This window comes from Mustela erminea, chromosome 15, assembly GCF_009829155.1.
Source record: "Mustela erminea isolate mMusErm1 chromosome 15, mMusErm1.Pri, whole genome shotgun sequence".
Taxonomy (NCBI): domain Eukaryota; kingdom Metazoa; phylum Chordata; class Mammalia; order Carnivora; family Mustelidae; genus Mustela; species Mustela erminea.
The window spans coordinates 68,446,956-68,464,112 of NC_045628.1; the positions used below are offsets into that span (position 1 = coordinate 68,446,956).

Consider the following 17,157-nt stretch of genomic DNA (forward strand, 5'->3'; position numbering starts at 1 on the left):
GGTAATTCCAATATCTGGTTCTGATGCTTGCTTTGTCTCATCAATCTATGTTTTTTGTCTTTTGGAAAGTCTTGTATTTTTTTCTTGATAGCTGGACACATAAAAGGAACTGTTGTAAACAGGGCTTTCATAATGTAGTAGTGAGATTTAGGTGAAGTGAAGCATTCTACAGTCTCATAAGTAGGCCTCAGTCGTTCAGTGAGCCTATGCCTCTGAACCTTGAACTTCATGAGTGCTTCTCAGTTTCCTTCCCCTTCCTCTCATACGTGGGACAGGATGGCTAGAGTGGGCTAGAGTTGAGTATTTCTTTTCCCTCAGGTCCCCCAGGTCCCCCAGGTCCAGGCTCTGATAAAACCACAACATCTTAGGCTCTAGTTTCCTCCGAGGGCATGCCTTACTAAGAACAGAGTTCTCTGGTTTATTTTCAGATGGCTCCTTTTCCTCTCCTCCTATCTGGGCACAGAATTTTCTCTTAATATTTACTGTGAGAACCTGGTAGAGTTCTGGGGAGTTCTTACAGAAGAATTCTTTTTTTTTTTTTTTAATTTTTTATTTTTTGTAAACATATATTTTTATCCCGAGGGGTACAGGTCTGTGAATCGCCAGGTTTACACACTTCACAGCACTCACCAAAGCACATACCCTCCCCAATGTCCATAACCCCACCCCCCTTCTCCCAACCCCCCTCCCCCCAGCAACCCTCAGTTTGTTTTGTGAGATTGAGTCACTTATGGTTTGTCTCCCCTTACAGAAGAATTCTTATGAAAGTGTGCCTCATGACTCAGTCCCTGAGTCTGGGTGTCAGAATAGTCCAGACTGAGCCCCCAGCAATTCATCAATTGTAATTCAGGTCTCCCTACCCTGGTACTGGTTCCCATGGAGGTTGCTGCTCCAATAAATTGTGATTCTATATTCACATGGTGGGCAGTATGTGCCTTGTGACCTCACTTCTCTTGAAGATCTAAAGAGTTATTGATCTTTCAGTTTTTTCATCTTTTTACTTATTGTTATGATGGAGTAGCAACTTCTGAGCTCTTTACATGTGGAACAGGACTCACTATTTCTTAGATACATTATTTTCTTATGGGTTCCAAATGGTGATATACATTCCTTATTTATTCATTGGATTTTTTTCCAAAAAATGTTTTTCTTCATCAACAATTTGGTTACTCTGAATTTCAGTTTATGTAGAAAAAGCAGGTTAATTGTTTTATCTTTTTAACCATTATTTACCATTTTCAGAATAATGAATTGATATCCTAGCAATCTTCAATGTGACTAGTGAGGGGTTTTTTTTAAGCAATATTAAGAATTCATGTGTTTTTAACATACTTAATTAGTTTAATTGTCTTTGGTGAGCCAAGTATTTCTTCTTTTGACAGTAGGAGTCATTTCAAGCTGGACAATATAACATTGCCTGCAGAAATACATACATACAAATACACACACATACAGGCAAAGTCAAAGAATTCAGAACATACATGCCTTCCCCTTCTCTCCAAGACTGTATCTAGTTTCACAACTAGAGGGCATATGTTACATCCACTTACATTCCATTGGCTAAAGCAAGTCATATGGCAAAATGGAAAGTCACTAGGGCGGGGGAAATATATTATACCCAAACTAAAGCCATGAGAAAAGTGAAATTTTTTTATTTAAAAAATTGTGAATAAAACCATCTACCACACTGGGTGTGATGGTTGGTTTTATGCGTCAACTTTGCTACCCACCTATTTAATCAAACTCTAATCCAGGTGTTACTGTAAAAAGAATTCTGTAGATGTATTTTTCATCTACACTCGATTGATTCTAAACGAAGATTACTCTTGATGATATGGTAGGCCTTTTTCAGTCAACTTTGGTAATACATAAAGGCCTTTACAGCAAAAACTGAGGTTTCTTGGAAAAGAAATTCTGTCTCAAGACTGCAACATCAACTCCTGCGTGAGTTTTCAGCCTACCACCCTGCCCTACAAATTTCAGACTGGCCAGCTGTAACAACTGCATGAGCCAATTCCTTAAAATGAAAGAATGACCCTAGTGAAAGCAATTAGACAAGGGAAAGAAATAACCAAATTGTAAGGAAGAAATAAAACTATCTCAATTAACAGATGCTATGATCCTATATATAGAAACCCTAAAGAACATACACATGTGTACACACACACACACACACACACACACACACACACACAATTATTAGAGGTAATAAATTTGGTAAATTTGCAGAGTACAAGACCAAAACTGAAAAAAAAAGTGTTTTTTTAATACACCAACAATGAATAACCTAAAAAGGAAATTAAGTGATAATTCCACTTATAATACTAACTGCTATGGACTGAATTGTGTCCCTCCAGAATCCATATATTGAACCCATAATCTACAATGTGATTGTTTTTGAGATAAGGCCTATAAGAAGATAATTTAAGGTTAAATGAGGTCATAAGGGTACAACCCTGATCTGATAGATTAGACATGAGTAGATTTTGTCTCCCTTTTCTTTCTCTCCCTACCCACTATGGAATGACAAAGTGAGAAGGCAGTTATCTATAAGCCAGGAAGAAAACTCTCACCAGAATCCAAATTGGCCTTGATCTTGGATTCCCAGTCTCCAGAACTGTAAGAAAGAAATTTCTGTTGTTTAAGACATCCAGTATGTAGTATTTTGTCATAGCAACCTAAGCAGACTAAGATAGCATTCAAAAAGATGAAATACCTAGGAATAAATTTAAGGGGATGAAAAGTTTGTGCACTGAAAACCATAAAACATTGTTGAAAGAAATTAAAGAAAACCTAAATAAATGGAAAGACATCATGCTCATGAATTGGAAGACTGAATATTCAACACACCAATACTTGTCAAAGCGATCTACTGATTCAATACAATCCCTACTGGCCTTTTTGCAAAAATGGAAAAGCTGATCCTCAAATTCATATAAAGTTACAAGGGAGCCAAAACAATATTAGAAAAGAAGAACAAGGGGCCCCTGGGTGACTCATTGGGTTAAGCCTCTGCCTTCAGCTCAGGTCATGATCTCAAGGTCCTGGAATCGTGCCCCACATCTGCTCAGCAGGGACCCTGCTTCCCCCTCTCTCTCTCCCTGCCTCTCTACCTACTTGTGATCTCTCTCTATGTCAAATAAATAAATAAAATACTTTAAAAAAAGAAAAGAAAAGAACAACAAAACTGGAGAACTTACACTTTCCCATTTTAAAACTTACTACAAAGCTATAGGAATCAAAACAGTATGGTACAGATTTCTTCCTGCTATCAAAAAACAGAGTTCCTATGAAAACTTTCATAAACTGAAATGGCACAGAGTGAAAAAGCAATTAACATTAATTTATATGGATTTTTTTTAATATTCCCGGACTGAAAAAACAATCTCTGTCAGGCTTTTCAGATACTTTAGGACACATCTTGCTAATGGATGCACAGCATAAACCAAGATTAAGCACAGATGCTCAAAGACATAGTACAAAGTTACAGTGGCTTGATACTGAGACGTAGTTCCCAGGGAAAGAGTTTGGTTGTGTCAGTCTTGCTGCTCAGGGTGCATGCTGTCTCGATAAAGGCTTATTACAAAACAAATGCTCAATGGTTTTTTTCTCCCTTTTAATCTTTTGTCATCTACAAAGCAACAATCCTTTTAAGATTTCTTTCAGTTAATAAAAACAGGTACCCATGTAGGTTTTTTGTAAAAGCAAAATGGCATAACACAAATTTTTGAAAAGCAAGGGATACCTACACTGACACAAGACAGACATATAGACCAATGGAGTAAAATTAACAGTCTAGAAACAAACCCATATGTGTATGGCAAATTGATTTTTGATGTGGAGGTCAAGACCATTCACTGGGAGTAACAATAAACTCTTCAACAGATAATTCTGGGACAACACGCAAACGAATGAAATGGAATCCCTATTATACAACATATACAAAAACTAACTGAAAGTGAATAAGAGCTAAAATCATAAAATTCTTACAAAACCCTAGGAGCAAATCCTATAGAATCAAAATTTAAATGGAGTCACTTATGATGGGGACAAAATGGTATTGGCCAGTGAGGGCACATTAAAGCAAAACAAAACTTAGCCTTACCTGACAAATTGCAATAACTTATGATTCCTCTCAGAAATCAGCCAAGGACAGGGATGCCCCAAAATGCCATGTCTGTTCATGTCATCTTTGGACGTTCTTTTTTCTCCAATTCAGCTACCCTGACACAAATACAAAGACCAATCAACTAATCAAATGAAAAAGCCAAGTAACTTCCATGTTTACCCCATAAACACCTTTTAACTTTAAACTCATTGCTCTCTCAGTGTTGAGCTTCCCGGTTTACAGTTCAAAGAAACTCATCTTTCTGTCTTATTTTACTCAGTGTGCGGAGTGAGGTTTTTGGCAATCCTTATGAATTTGGATTTGGCAATGGGTTTTTAAGTATGACACCAAAAGCACACCATAAGAGAAAAAATAAACTAGGCTTCATCAAAAATTTAAGTTGGTACATCAAAGCAAGAAAGTGAAAAGACAACGTACAGAATGGAAGAAAATATTTGCAAATCATATATCTGATAAGGATCTAATATCCAGAATAAAGAAAGAACTCATAACTTAAACAACAAAGACAACCTAATTAAAAAATGGGCAAAGGACTTGAATAGACATTTCTCCAAAGATACACAAATGGCCAACACAGACATAAAAAGATGTGCAACATCACTAGCCTTAGGAAAACACAAATCAAAACCACAATAAGATACTATTTCATACCTACTAGGATGACTATAATTTTTTTTAAAGAAATTTGGTGAGGATGTGAAGAAATTGGAACCACCACATATTGATTTCTGTTGTAAAATGTCTTAGCCACTGTGGAAAACAATTTTATCAAGTTCTCAAATATTTAAGAATAGAATTACCATATGACCCAGCAATTCCATTCCTAGGTATTTGACAAGCTATCTCCATGGCTCTAGGCTGATTTGTGGGGCATGTACCAACCAGTTGTAGCAAGAATCCTAAGTCAGTTTACAGAGAACTGTACATCTGGATCCACCTGGATATCTGATCACCTTCAATATCTGATCAAACTCTTAGTCCCCACCCTTGGTGTCTGATCACCCTGATTTGCCTTCAGTCAGAACCCCAACAAGTCAGTTTAGCCAGAATGCCTCCTGACCCCTATTTCCTATTAAGAAACTTCCATCCAATGCCCTCCAACTCTGCTCCTTAGCTATACACCACTACTTGTTCACACTGTATATTTGGAATTGAGCCCAGTTCTAGACTGAAGTCTCTTTCCCTCCTTTGCAACAGTTCCTGAATAAAATCTGTTTTCACACTTCAACTATGTCAGGCTCTGGTTTTCTTTTAGGGTATATTACACCCCACCAAAATTGAAAAAAGTGTTGGGCTGCCAGAAAGGGCTACTTAAGATGGAGAAAGTTCCCGCCACAAAAGCTGAACTCGGACAGGAGAACAAAGGCCCAAGCAGGAATCTGAAAACCCTCCCGCCCCGGGCTCCCGTGAACCAATGGGACCCCGACGAGCAGGCGAAATATCCAAATAAGGGAAACTTGCCAAAAGACCCCTGAGCTCCCCTCGAGACCCCTTAAAAGCCCCCTCCTCCCTGCCTTGGGCGCGACTTCTGCCACTCTGCTTTCCAGAGTCACGGAACCTTGCCCAAGAGTGCCCACCTCCTCCCGGCACAACTTTCCTGGCTCCCCTTCTCCTGAGCCCTGAAACTTTGTGAGAGAGTGTTTTTAATAAATCTTGCCTTGCACCCACTTTGCCTGGTGTTGTATTTATCTCGCCGGAAAAAAATTTACAAAAAGGACTCAAATACTACCACACAAATATTCACAGCAGCACTATACATAATAGTTGAAAGGCGTAAATAACCCAAATGGCCATCAATGGACCAATGCATAAAACTGTGGTATATACATACAATGGAACAGAATATAAGTCATAAAAAGGGATTAAGTATTGATACTTGCTACAAGGTGGATGGACCCGGAAAACTTGCTAAGGGAAAGAAGACAAACACGAAAGAAATCACACGTTCCATTTTTGTGAAATATCAGATTAGATAAATCTAAAGACTCTAAAAGCAATTGGTGTCTGCTAAGGTCTAAGAGAGGGAAAAATGGAAAAATACTTAATGAGGGTGATGAAAATGTTTTGGAATTAGAGTTGATGGTTGCACATCATGAATGTACTAAATTCTACTGAATTATACTCTTAAAATGTTTCATTTTACGTTCTGTGAATTTCACCTCAATGAGAATAAAGTTTATACCCAACAAAACAAAGTTGTTAAAGGTGCAGAACTGAAATTAGACATTGTCATGTATGCAATTAGACATTGTCATGTATGCTGATTATTCCCTTTCTGAATTGTTAGAACTCTTCAGTGAGGTTGCTTCTGTTTGTTTTTCGGAATTTTTTAAACATTAAATTCATTAGCATTTGATATATACTATGCATAGCTGAATGGCATGGACTAGTAACTACAGAAATGGTGACATTCCCTTTCCACTGGGATGCGCTGAGCAATAAAGCTCGTTCCAAGTTTTTCACTCTGGAAATTCAGAAGGGCACCTACCCACCAAATAGCCACATCCCACCTCGCATTTTACGGAGCCGAATGCCTGGCCTGGGGAGGAGCTTCCATCCCCACCCCTCACCCCCTACCTCACCCCTCTAGTTGGGCCTGAGTCCCCAAGGCTTTGCGGAGACAGCCTCCGCAACACCACCCCTTCGAGAGCAAGCCTCCCAAGTGCCGCGCGGCCCTCCCAACTCCACCTCTTCCGCCCGCGGTCCCCAGCTCGCCCCGCCCAGCGCACTAGTCGGAAGTGCGGACGCCGGAACAAGCCCGGGCTGAATTGCGACACTCCCGCGAGGGGACGCACGAAGCGAACCTTCAACCCGCGGGGCGGGGCCCTTGCCCGCACGTAGCATTCCAGCCGAGCCAGAGGCGCCGTCATGACGCCTAGCGTGGCGTCTTTCCGCACAGGTGGGCGGTGGCCGGTGGCCGGTGACCGGTGACCGGTGGCGGGTAGGTGGGTGAGAGTGGCGGGCCCGCTGCGGACGGTTAGGCGCGCGAGATCTTGGCCGGGGTCAGAGGTGAGCGAGCGGCTTCCCGAGTGGCTTTTCGCCGCTTTCCACAGAGTGGGGATCCCGCAGGAGGAAAGTGTTCCCAGAGGCGGGAGCTGGTTGGGCTGAGTCTCGGCACCCCAGGTACTCGCCTCAGTTGCCTCTCGCCGTGTTTCCAAGCAACGGTTTTGGTTGTAGTTTTGACTTTTGGATTCCAGGTACGGGTGTTTCCGGAAATTCCTAAGAATTTCACGTAGCGCTTCTTTGGGAGAGGGTATCCATATTGAATAAAGGCTGTTGCCGTTGCTGCTGAGTTGTGGCGTTATGTTGGTAAAGCCTAAATTGTTTCGAAAACAAAACAAAACAAAAATTCGAACAGCTAAAGCGTCAGGTCGATCAGGAAAAGCCGTGGAATCAGTTACGAGTTTTACAGTTGGATTAATTTATTGGCCCTCACTGTGGTTACCGGGAGTTCAGAATTAAGAGCTATCTGTTCCTGGAAGCCGTGTCCTACAACCATCGCATCAGGAGGGGCTGCGTTTTCCTGAAGTCCCCGGTAGGAGAATAGTGATTAGCAAGATTTTCGGAGTTAGATTGAGTATAATGTACGAAGGTTGAGAACCATGATATGAAGTTAGATAAAAATTAAGAAAAAAAGATGTACATTATTAGTCTGAGCAGAATTCGATCTTTAAGTGCACTGCTTTTTAAAATCTAAAAACGGGTGCTGGATTGAATGGCCTGAATGTTGTAAGCTTTAGTAGAAAGAATCTAAGATTAAAAATTGAGAGAGTTTGAATTCCAGTCTGTTGTGTGATTCTGGGAAAATTTTTCGCTTTGGTGCCTTATTTTGTAAAACCAGACGATAATGGCAGTGGTCTTTTCACAGGGTTCTGGTAAATCTTATATGCGGTCGTAGGGTTTGGTTTGTAAATTGTATACGTAGTTAATGGTATTAAAAGATTTAAAGTTGGGACGCTTTCCTCTTCCCACCCCTCCCCCCAGTTCAGTGACAGGAGATCTAATTTTAAAATCATCACATTTTGCCTGTACCTGGTGTATCTTCATCTTTAGATTCAGTGGCTAGAAATTTTCACCTTGAACTTACTAAATCCATGAGCTGTTGGAAGGTAGGATTAGTGTCTTCCTTTTTAAATTATTGTTGCTGGAACTTGGATGGTGCCTGTCATTTTTTGGTTTTGTTTGTTGCTTAAACCCAAACTGGCAAAACCTAAGCTTTGGGTTCAACAGAAACAGTTTCACATGGAGAATACTGTTTTCTGTCAGTTGAGAATGTGGTTTTTATAGCTTAGTGGTATGTAGACACACAACTTAGAGGGAATTAGCTAAAATTAGCCTTTGCATCCCCTGGAGATTAAAAAAAAAAAAAAAATGCTGATCCCTAGGCCCTACTCCACACCAGTCAATCAGAAGGACTGAAAGGGAGGGCATGAGTATACCACTTTTTAAGGTCCCCAGGTTATTCTGTTGAGCAGTCAGGATGAGAACCCATGTGTTACAGGAATGAGATTCTTCAGCAGTGTATCCATTTTGCTTGAAGGAGGGGAAAGGTTAGAAGGACTGGAGCTATATCTGCAAAATGTAGCTTGGGATATTTGGGGGATCTTTAGAGGACTTTTATCAGCAGGTGTGATGAAGTGTATGATTTGTAAAGTGAACTGTACAGTGACAAAGGGCAGTGGGTGGATTGTTAGAATAATCCATAGGAACAATAACAGTAGCAGCAGTGGTGATGAGGAGGAGAAATTTGAAGACATTTATTCTTTTCTCTTCCAATGTTAAATATCCTGAAGAAAGCAAGTAATGATTTAATTTGCAAACTTTATTTTACCCCACCTAGTTAAAACTGTACTTTAAATTCAGACTGTACTTTTTAATAATTGGAAGGACTATGATACATGAGTTTTATTGTTGCTGATTATTCAAAAATGTGTTCAAAAATTTGTTTCTCGGGGCGCCTGGGTGGCTCAGTGGGTTAAGCCGCTGCCTTCGGCTCAGGTCATGATCTCAGGGTCCTGGGATCGAGTCCCGCATCGGGCTCTCTGCTCAGCAGGGAGCCTGCTTCCTTCTCTCTCTCTCTCTGCCTGCCTCTCAGTGTACTTGTAATTTCTCTCTGTCAAATAAATAAATAAAATCTTAAAAAAAAAAAAAAAAAAAAAAAAAATTTGTTTCTCAAGTAATTTTCCTTAGTAACAAAATCATCTGATTTCTCTTAATAGCTTTATGTTAATGTGGGGGGTTTGTTGTTTTTTTCAGCACTGTAAGATTGATATTAAAGACATGGTTTTCAACCCTCTTCATCAGTGCACATAAGTTATCTCTTCTTTTTGGACCCATTTTACACCACAATGGTAAGCTAGAGCTCATTATGTTCTTACTTGTTTTTAGAGTGTTCTCTTCCTTTATCTCTATAAAAATATCTGTATTGCAGGTACAGAAATACTTATGTATGCCTAAGTTACACTACCTGGGAAATTATTTAGCAGTCATCTGCAAAATCTTTCCTAGAAAATAGGGGACTCGGACACCTGAGTAGCTCAGTCGGTTAAGCAGCTGCCTTCGGCTCAGGTCATGATCCCGGAGTCCTGGGATGGAGTCCCACATTGGGCTCCCTGCTCAGCATGGAGCCTGCTTCTCCCTCTCCCTCTGCCTGCTGCTCTGCCTACTTGTGTTCTCTATCCCTCAAATAAATAAAGTCTTTTTAAAAAAAATTTTTTTTTAATGAAATAGATCAAAATTTGCTGGAACTTGGATGGTGCCTGTCATTTTTTGGTTTTGTTTGTTGCTTAAACCCAAACTGGCAAAACCTAAGCTTTGGGTTCAACAAAAACAGTTTCACATGGAGAATACTGTGTTTTCTGTCAGTTGAGAATGTGGTTTTTATCTCTCAATTGAGTTGTACAATTATGTCTAACTGAGAAAAACAGTGGGTCTGTCCTAATGTTTGTGAAGCATTAAAAAATGTTTACTTCTCCTGCCACAATTAAATCACTGGCAAGGAGGATGTGTATAAATATGAATGACTTCGGGTGGGGGGGTGGGCACAGGTTTCTTATATTTTAAAGTTCCTTTTAATTTAGATTTTTTTTTTAAGTTTAAAAACAAATGTAAGCTGCTTACCACAAATAACGTTTAAAGCAGCATCAATGTTAGCCTTCTAATGTCACATTTCTGTTCACTGACTTATAGTCATTAAGCATATTTGGGACTGGGCATTTACCTTTTGCCATGAAAAATTTTAAAGAGAAAGGGAAAAGAAATCACTTAATTGTGTTTGAGAGAAGCAGCAGCATTTAACAATGGAAAACTAAACACTGACCACAGTGCTGAAGAAATCTTTGAAAACATTTATCCTCTCTTTTGATCTTGCCTACCCACCACTACTCTGTTCTAGAAAAGTAGAGCGGTCACACTGATGTTCTCGACTTATATTTTGCATCCATATTAGCTATCACTTCCCTCTCAAGTGTTAGGAGGTTGTGAATAAATGATGCTTATAAACGTAAACAGTTAAATCTCACTAGAGCTTTTGAAGTTTTGATTTCAGAAGATACAGCATTTATTTGAGATGACTGACAACCAAATGTCTTAGAGTACACGTTTGATTATGTTTATTATGATTTTTTTATAAAAACTTGAAGATTTTTATGACCAAAATAATGAAAAGAACCTTATATATTTGTTAAAAGGGTATATCTAGAGTTACAGTCTTGTGCTGGAAAATGGTTCATATTCAAGAGTCTCATCTTGAATCCTGGGAACCAATTTTATTAGGAATCTGCTGCTTGTAAGATTATTTTCATAAATTAAATTGGTATAAATTTATTTTAACTGAACTTTTTGAAATGATGGCATATTTCACCCTTTCACTTTTACATTTTAGATGTTTGGTAAAGTCAGTGGGTCGTTTGTTTTTTTTTTTTTTTTAATTGCTGTCTAAAAAAACCAGCTGTTTTTGTCATCCTATGAATTCTCCATCCCTAGAACTAGGGTGGCAGGGTCACTTAAACCTTTCCATGGTTTCCAAAGTCTGGCAATATTTTTCCCCCACCCTGCCTTCTTGCGATTTTGGTGGGTGCTAATTTTTAACACATGGAGTTTAGTAGGTAGAATTACTGGACTCCACAAAATAAAACAGAAAAATTTAGACCCTTACTAGTAAAAAATGAAAGTTCTCTGCCTCTCAACAGAATTAAAAATTAAAGATGATTATCATTGTGAATGAAAAATACTGTAACACTGTATAATACCCAAACCACAAAATTAGAAAGAAATATCATTGGTGTTAAATGTGCTTATATAAAACCTAGTCCTGGGGCGCCTGGGTGACTCAGTAAGTTAAGCCTCTGCCTTTGACTGGGGTCATGATCTCAGGGTCAAGCCCCCCCATCGAGCTGCCTCCCCCCCCCCCCCCGCCCTGCCTCGCTCTGCCTGCTTCTCTGCCTACTTGTGATCTCTCTCTGTCAAATAAATAAAATCTTCAAAAAATAAAAAAATAAAACCTAGTACTTATTCTTAGATGTCATTATAGAAGACAGTTTTACAAGTGAGGAAGACAGCTTTACCTTCCTTCTCTTGTCTTGATAGAAGGGTCTCAAAATGGATGAAGAGTGGGAATCTATTATATATTCTCAAGCCCTACCTGCAGTAGTAAAACTATTATTACATTAATTTTAGATGCTTTTTTTTTTACATTTTAATATTACTGAATTAATTGAGTCTGCAGTTAAGGACATCTTGCACTTATAATTGGCTGCAGTTGTTTCTTAATATAACCTAGGATACTGATGCATACTTACAGTTAGTGGTATCTTAAAGTCATTGAAACATGGTAATGATAGCTATCATTTATTGCATTTCTACTGTGCACTGACCTAGGAACCTTATATTATAGATTCTCTGCATTAAAATATCAAGATTATCTTTTTTTTTTTTTTTAAGATTTTATTTATTTGACAGCACAGCGAGAGAGGGAACACCAACAGGGGGAGTGGGGAGTGGTAGAGGGAGAAGCAGGCTTCTGCAAGCAGGGAGCCTGCCGTGGGGCTCAATCCCAGGACCTGGGATCATGACCTGAGCTGAAGACAGACGCTTAATGACTGAGCCACCTAGGTGCCCCAAGATATGAGGATTTTCTGAATTGGTGTTAGGTACCAATATAACAACACCCCCAATTTCCAGGGTCCCTACCAGATTAGGAGAGTTAATCTCTCCTTCACTTTAATTGCATACTTGATGGCTATGTTTTCCTGAAGAGTGCTCTTAGAATGTTGAACTTGAGGTTTATAAAATGGCAGTAGTTTCTGTATCTAACTCTTGGCTCTGTATCAGCCTCTATAAACACTAGCCAGAGAAAATAATTTTAGCATTTCTTACATAATTTATTGTCATAATCAGGTACCCAAAACTGACATGATTTTTCTTTGTAATATATCTTGAACATAGAGTGGGGTGGGTGGATATAAAATAAAGGAAAATATCTTAGACATATTTTAGAAAAAACATTTATAAACATTTAACTTAAAAGTGTTAAATTATTTTTTGTGAAAATAACTAATACCAAAAACACCGTTTACTTTTTACAGCAACAAGCTTTAGAACTAGCTTTGGATCGTGCTGAGGTGAGGTGTGACTAAGTTACATATTGAAATAGTGTTGTCTTAATTAACAAAACTCAGTTTTAAGAGATTTCTGTATGTGGTTCTCAAAGAAGCATATTAACGTAATTTTAGGATAAGTATGCATATAATTTTGCCATAAATAAAAATGCTTTGGAATGAGGTTTGGCTCATCTTTTATTTGGAATTCTTAGATAATGTTGTAGAATAAAAATTATTGAACAAAGAATTTCTAAAATTATGTTTTCCTGTTTTGATAAGTTGTGTAATTGCTCAGTTAGAAGGGAAGATAGTTCAAAAATAAATCGAGTTCTTGCAGTTGGGTATGCTGTGCATATTCTGAACAACGATAAAAACATTTTGAGGATAATTCTCACTTCTGAACTATATGATTTTGCTTATATCATAGTGAAATATTGTGCTAAATTTTAGTGCAGTTTAAATTTCACTTGTTTATAATATAAATTTAGAAGTTAAGTAGTTTTTCCTACAAACTGTAATTTAATATGGATCGGGACTTGAGTGACTAGTCTTTTTGATCTTAACACATGTTTTAAGTATTCATAAAATAGAGCTGTTTGTGCACTAAGCAAAAGGCAAGCTTGTTTTCATAAACTTTTCTTTTTTAGTATGTCATTGAAAGTGCCCGACAGAGACCTCCCAAAAGGAAATACCTGTCTAGTGGAAGGTATACATACTTAATTGATTGATATCTTTGATTATTGGAAATAATGATTGCTACCATTTATTGCATTCCTTCTAGCACTGTGCTAGAAATGTTAGAGGTACTTTAAAGTTGATATTAACTATTGTATTCAACCCCACTTCACCCACAGTGTGGGGGAAATTGAGGAAAAAGTTAGGGAAAATTTCAGAATAGCATTCACTTCATGATAATTATAATATTATAGTCACATTATTTTGTTTCATTAAATTTTAGAAAATCTGTATTTCAAAAACTTTATGACTTATATATTGAAGAATGTGAAAAAGAGCCTGAGGTTAAGGTAAGTGTAATTTTTTTATGTTATTATTGCTTTTGAAATGTAGAGGAAGAGGGACATTCGAAGCAGTTAAATTTGAAGCAGTAATGATTTATATTTTTGTCAGTTAACTAACATCTTTTCCAGCCAGACTAGCCAATTCTGCAGTTGACCCATAACCTTGGCTAATCTGGCACTGGGTAGAATTCACCTGCTTAAGTAAGAGAGGTGAACGGTGTTTGCTGAATAACAGAAAATATTTCCTTAAGTACCCAAAGAAGTCATCATAAATATTATCTTTTGCTTCTTTACCCCTTGAAAAGTGATTTGTAGACCAAAGACAGGAGGAAAAAGGTCACTATTTCCTCATGGTCATTTGTATTGGAAAGTTAAAGCTATTGTAAGGATGTGTAGGAAATTCAGGTGTGATAATAAAAGATTAATTTGGCCACAAAAATTAGTTCAGAGCCATGTTAACTCATTTTTATTTAGTATAAAAATATGGGCAATAAAAATGTAACAAACTTTTGGATTGTTGGGTTATAAGAGCCTTAAAAAGCTCTATGAGCTTCTTTAAAGATGAATACCATTGTGCTCACTGTGGCAGCACATATGCTAATAGTGAATACCATTTGGGGTGCTTGGGTGGCTCAGTCATAAGCTTTGGACTCTTGGTTTCCACTCAGGGGATCTCAGTTGTGAGTTCGAGCCGGGCATAGAGCCTGCTTAAGATTCTCCCTCTCCCTCTGCCCCTTATGCTCTCTCTCTTAAAAAGAAAAATACCTTATTACCTGTTAGGCAAAAAATTAGTGGAATGCTAATAGTATCTAGCCTTTAAGATCTTAACATAGGGAAAACAATAAGTATTGAATAAATCTTATGGTATGTTTCTAAATAAGTTTGTTGAGATATAAATGATGTACAATAAATTGCGCATGTTTAAGGTATATATTTTGTAAGTTTTGACATAATGTACATCCATTAAACTATGGCCACAGTCAATAAATGTAGCAAATATATCCATCACCTCAGGGACAGAACTAAGATAGGATACATAAATAAAGATTCTAAATTGGGGTTGGCAACCATTATCTGCCAGATGAATCTAGCCTACTGCATGTTTTTGTAAATGATGTTTTGTTGGAATCCAGCTGCAGCCATTCATTTATGTCTTGTCTGTGGCTGAGTTCAAGGTATAACAGCAGAGTGAAGTATTTGCAACACAGACCATACATAGCCTACAAGCCTAAAATACTATCTAGCCCTTTAAGAAAGAAATTTTCTGACCTCTGATTTTTTGCTCACACCAGAAGTAGAAACCAACTTGTCTTGAAGAGATACTCAATACTGTTCGAATTTATCTGTCTTATGTCAAATTAGAAGGTTTTCTCTACCCTTGAAACTACTTTAAAATTTAGTCTCTCTCTACTAATCTTTTTTTTCCCCCCCTGGTGGGAGAAAGAGAGCATGCAGTGGGAAAGTGTAAAGGAAGAGGGAGAAAGACTCTGAAGCAGACTCTGCACTGAGTGTGGAGCCTGACATGGGGCTCGATCTCAAAACCCTGAGATCGTGACCTGAGCCAAAACTGAGTCAGATGCTTAACCAACTGCACCACGTAGGTGTGCCCCTCTACTGATTCTTCATTAAATAGTTCAACTGTTGATTTGTTCATTTTTTTCAAATTCTCAAGATGCTGAGGGTTTTTATTCCACAGTTAGAGTAAATCAATTTATCATTTGTCCTTGCATATAACTGCAAATATACATGTTTAACACAAAATACTTGGGTTTGTTTTTTGAGATCCTGTAGAACTATTCTATTAACTCGGTTTTTTTTGTAAATAAAATTAGATTAAATGAATTCTAATATCTATATATGTGGGCTTCATTTTAAAACATACTCCTTTCTAAAATAATGGATTTGGGGGCACCTGCGTAACTCAGTGAGTTAAAGCCTCTGCCTTCAACTCAGGTTATGATCTCAGGGTCCTGGGATCAAGTCCCCGCATCAGGCTGTCTGTTCAGCAGGGAGCCTGCTTCCCTTCCTCTCTCTCTGCCTGCCTCTCTGCCTACTTGTGATCTCTGTCTGTCAAATAAATAAATAAAAATTTTAAAAGTAAAATAAAGTAATGGATTTTTAGGTATGTGTACTATATTTCCTAATGACTTTTTTTTTTTTTTTTTTTCCTCCTCCACAGAATAGTTTCTAGGGTGTCTGGGTGGCTCAGTTAGTTAAGCATCTGCCTTTGGCTTAGGACATGATTCCAGAGTCCCAGGACTGAGCCTCTCAGGCACCTGACTCAGAGGGGAGGCTGCTTCTCCTTCTTTCTCTGCTCTTCCCCCTGCTGATGCCTTCTTCCTCATACCCTTTCTCAAATATATAAATAAAATCTTTAAAAAGAAAAGTTTCTAAAGAGCTGTTATATTGAGTTTATAGGAAATTGCTTAATTCCTCATTTCTTACCAGCTAGGTATCTTTGAGCCTAACATTACAACTAAGTAGAGTTTTGAATTTGTTTATATCTAATTTATGCCAGAAAATATTTTAAAAAGGGGACACTGGTAAGAGTATAATCAAAGCTAATACCCCAGATTCTTTATATGTAGACTTATACTTAAAAGAAACTATGTATATGGTACCTGTGTTTTATGTATTTGCCCTTAATGGTTTTACATTTTACTCATTTAAATATTTTTGTTTTATTCTACTTGTATGCAAATACATGGATTTTATATATGAGCATTTTTGGTTTTTTTATAGGTCACTTTTTTCTTTGTGGTATGAACTCATTTGTGTAAAACATAGTAGGAGACCAAAATTGAATTTACATAGTTGTGTCTTGTATTTGGTGACTGTATTGTTTGTGAATCTTCCCCATATATTCAGGATCATAATGTGGAAGGAACACTGAAAGTTTCATTCAAGTCTGAATGAATCATAGTTTTTTGGGGGCACCTGGGTGGCTCAGTGGGTTAAGCCTCTGCCTTCTGCTCAGGTCATGATCTCAGGGTCCTAGGATCAAGCCCCACATCGGGCTCTCTGCTAAGCGGGAAGCCTGCTTCCCCACTTCTCTCTCTGTCTCTCTCTCTCTCTCTTCCTGCCTCTCTGCCAACTTGTGATCTCTCTCTGTCAAATAAATAAAAGCTTAAAAAAAAATCAGAGTATTTTCACTAAGGTTATGCCAGATTATTTTCATGAGCTCTGCCTCTTTTTAAAGCAGAAATTAAGAAGAAATGTGAATTTGTTAGAGAAGCTTGTTATGCAAGAGACATTGTCCTGTTTAGTGGTCAACCTATACCCAGGAAATGAGGGATACTCTCTGATGCTCAGGGGCAAAAATGGATCAGGTAAGAACCTTCGGAGAGCTGCACCCACAAAAATCCCTCTGCAAGGCGGGATGTGCTCTTTTGGTAGTAGTTTTTTAATC

The 17,157-nt window shown here is 38.1% G+C and overlaps 2 protein-coding genes across 16 annotated transcripts in view; one reads left to right on the forward strand and one right to left on the reverse strand.

Moving 5' to 3' along the window:
* Nucleotides 1–714: 714 nt before the first annotated feature.
* On the reverse strand, nt 715–7,733 carry LOC116574093. The gene is made up of 4 exons (XM_032314616.1): nt 7,718–7,733; nt 6,859–7,445; nt 2,574–2,617; nt 715–1,417 (listed from the first exon to the last, which is right to left on the reverse strand). Exons 1-4 carry the CDS (start codon nt 7,731–7,733, stop codon nt 1,342–1,344), a joined length of 723 nt encoding a protein of 240 aa, XP_032170507.1. The 3' UTR covers nt 715–1,341.
* Nucleotides 6,920–17,157, forward strand: part of SUPT20H (SPT20 homolog, SAGA complex component) — a 41,182-nt gene continuing 30,944 nt past the window's right edge. For 5 of the 15 annotated variants that reach the window (XM_032314340.1, XM_032314349.1, XM_032314351.1 and 2 more), the window contains exons 1-6: nt 7,217–7,326; nt 9,386–9,480; nt 12,715–12,750; nt 13,377–13,435; nt 13,688–13,754; nt 16,948–17,077. In XM_032314340.1, coding sequence (XP_032170231.1) covers nt 9,478–9,480; nt 12,715–12,750; nt 13,377–13,435; nt 13,688–13,754; nt 16,948–17,077 — 295 coding nt within the window. In that variant the 5' untranslated portion in view covers nt 7,217–7,326; nt 9,386–9,477. The other 10 variants (XM_032314345.1, XM_032314350.1, XM_032314352.1 and 7 more) reach the window with 7 other exon arrangements.

What these genes read in the sequence shown, in the direction of transcription:
- LOC116574093 (XM_032314616.1), bottom strand. An exon ending in GGCGTCCGCACTTCCGACTA is followed by an intron (nt 2,618 to 6,858) that starts GTGCGCTGGGCG and finishes TCTTTCTTACAG; the next exon opens with TTCTGGAGACTGGGAATCCA. An exon ending in CAAGGCCAATTTGGATTCTG is followed by an intron (nt 1,418 to 2,573) that starts GTGAGAGTTTTC and finishes GTATTTCTGCAG; the next exon opens with GCAATGTTATATTGTCCAGC.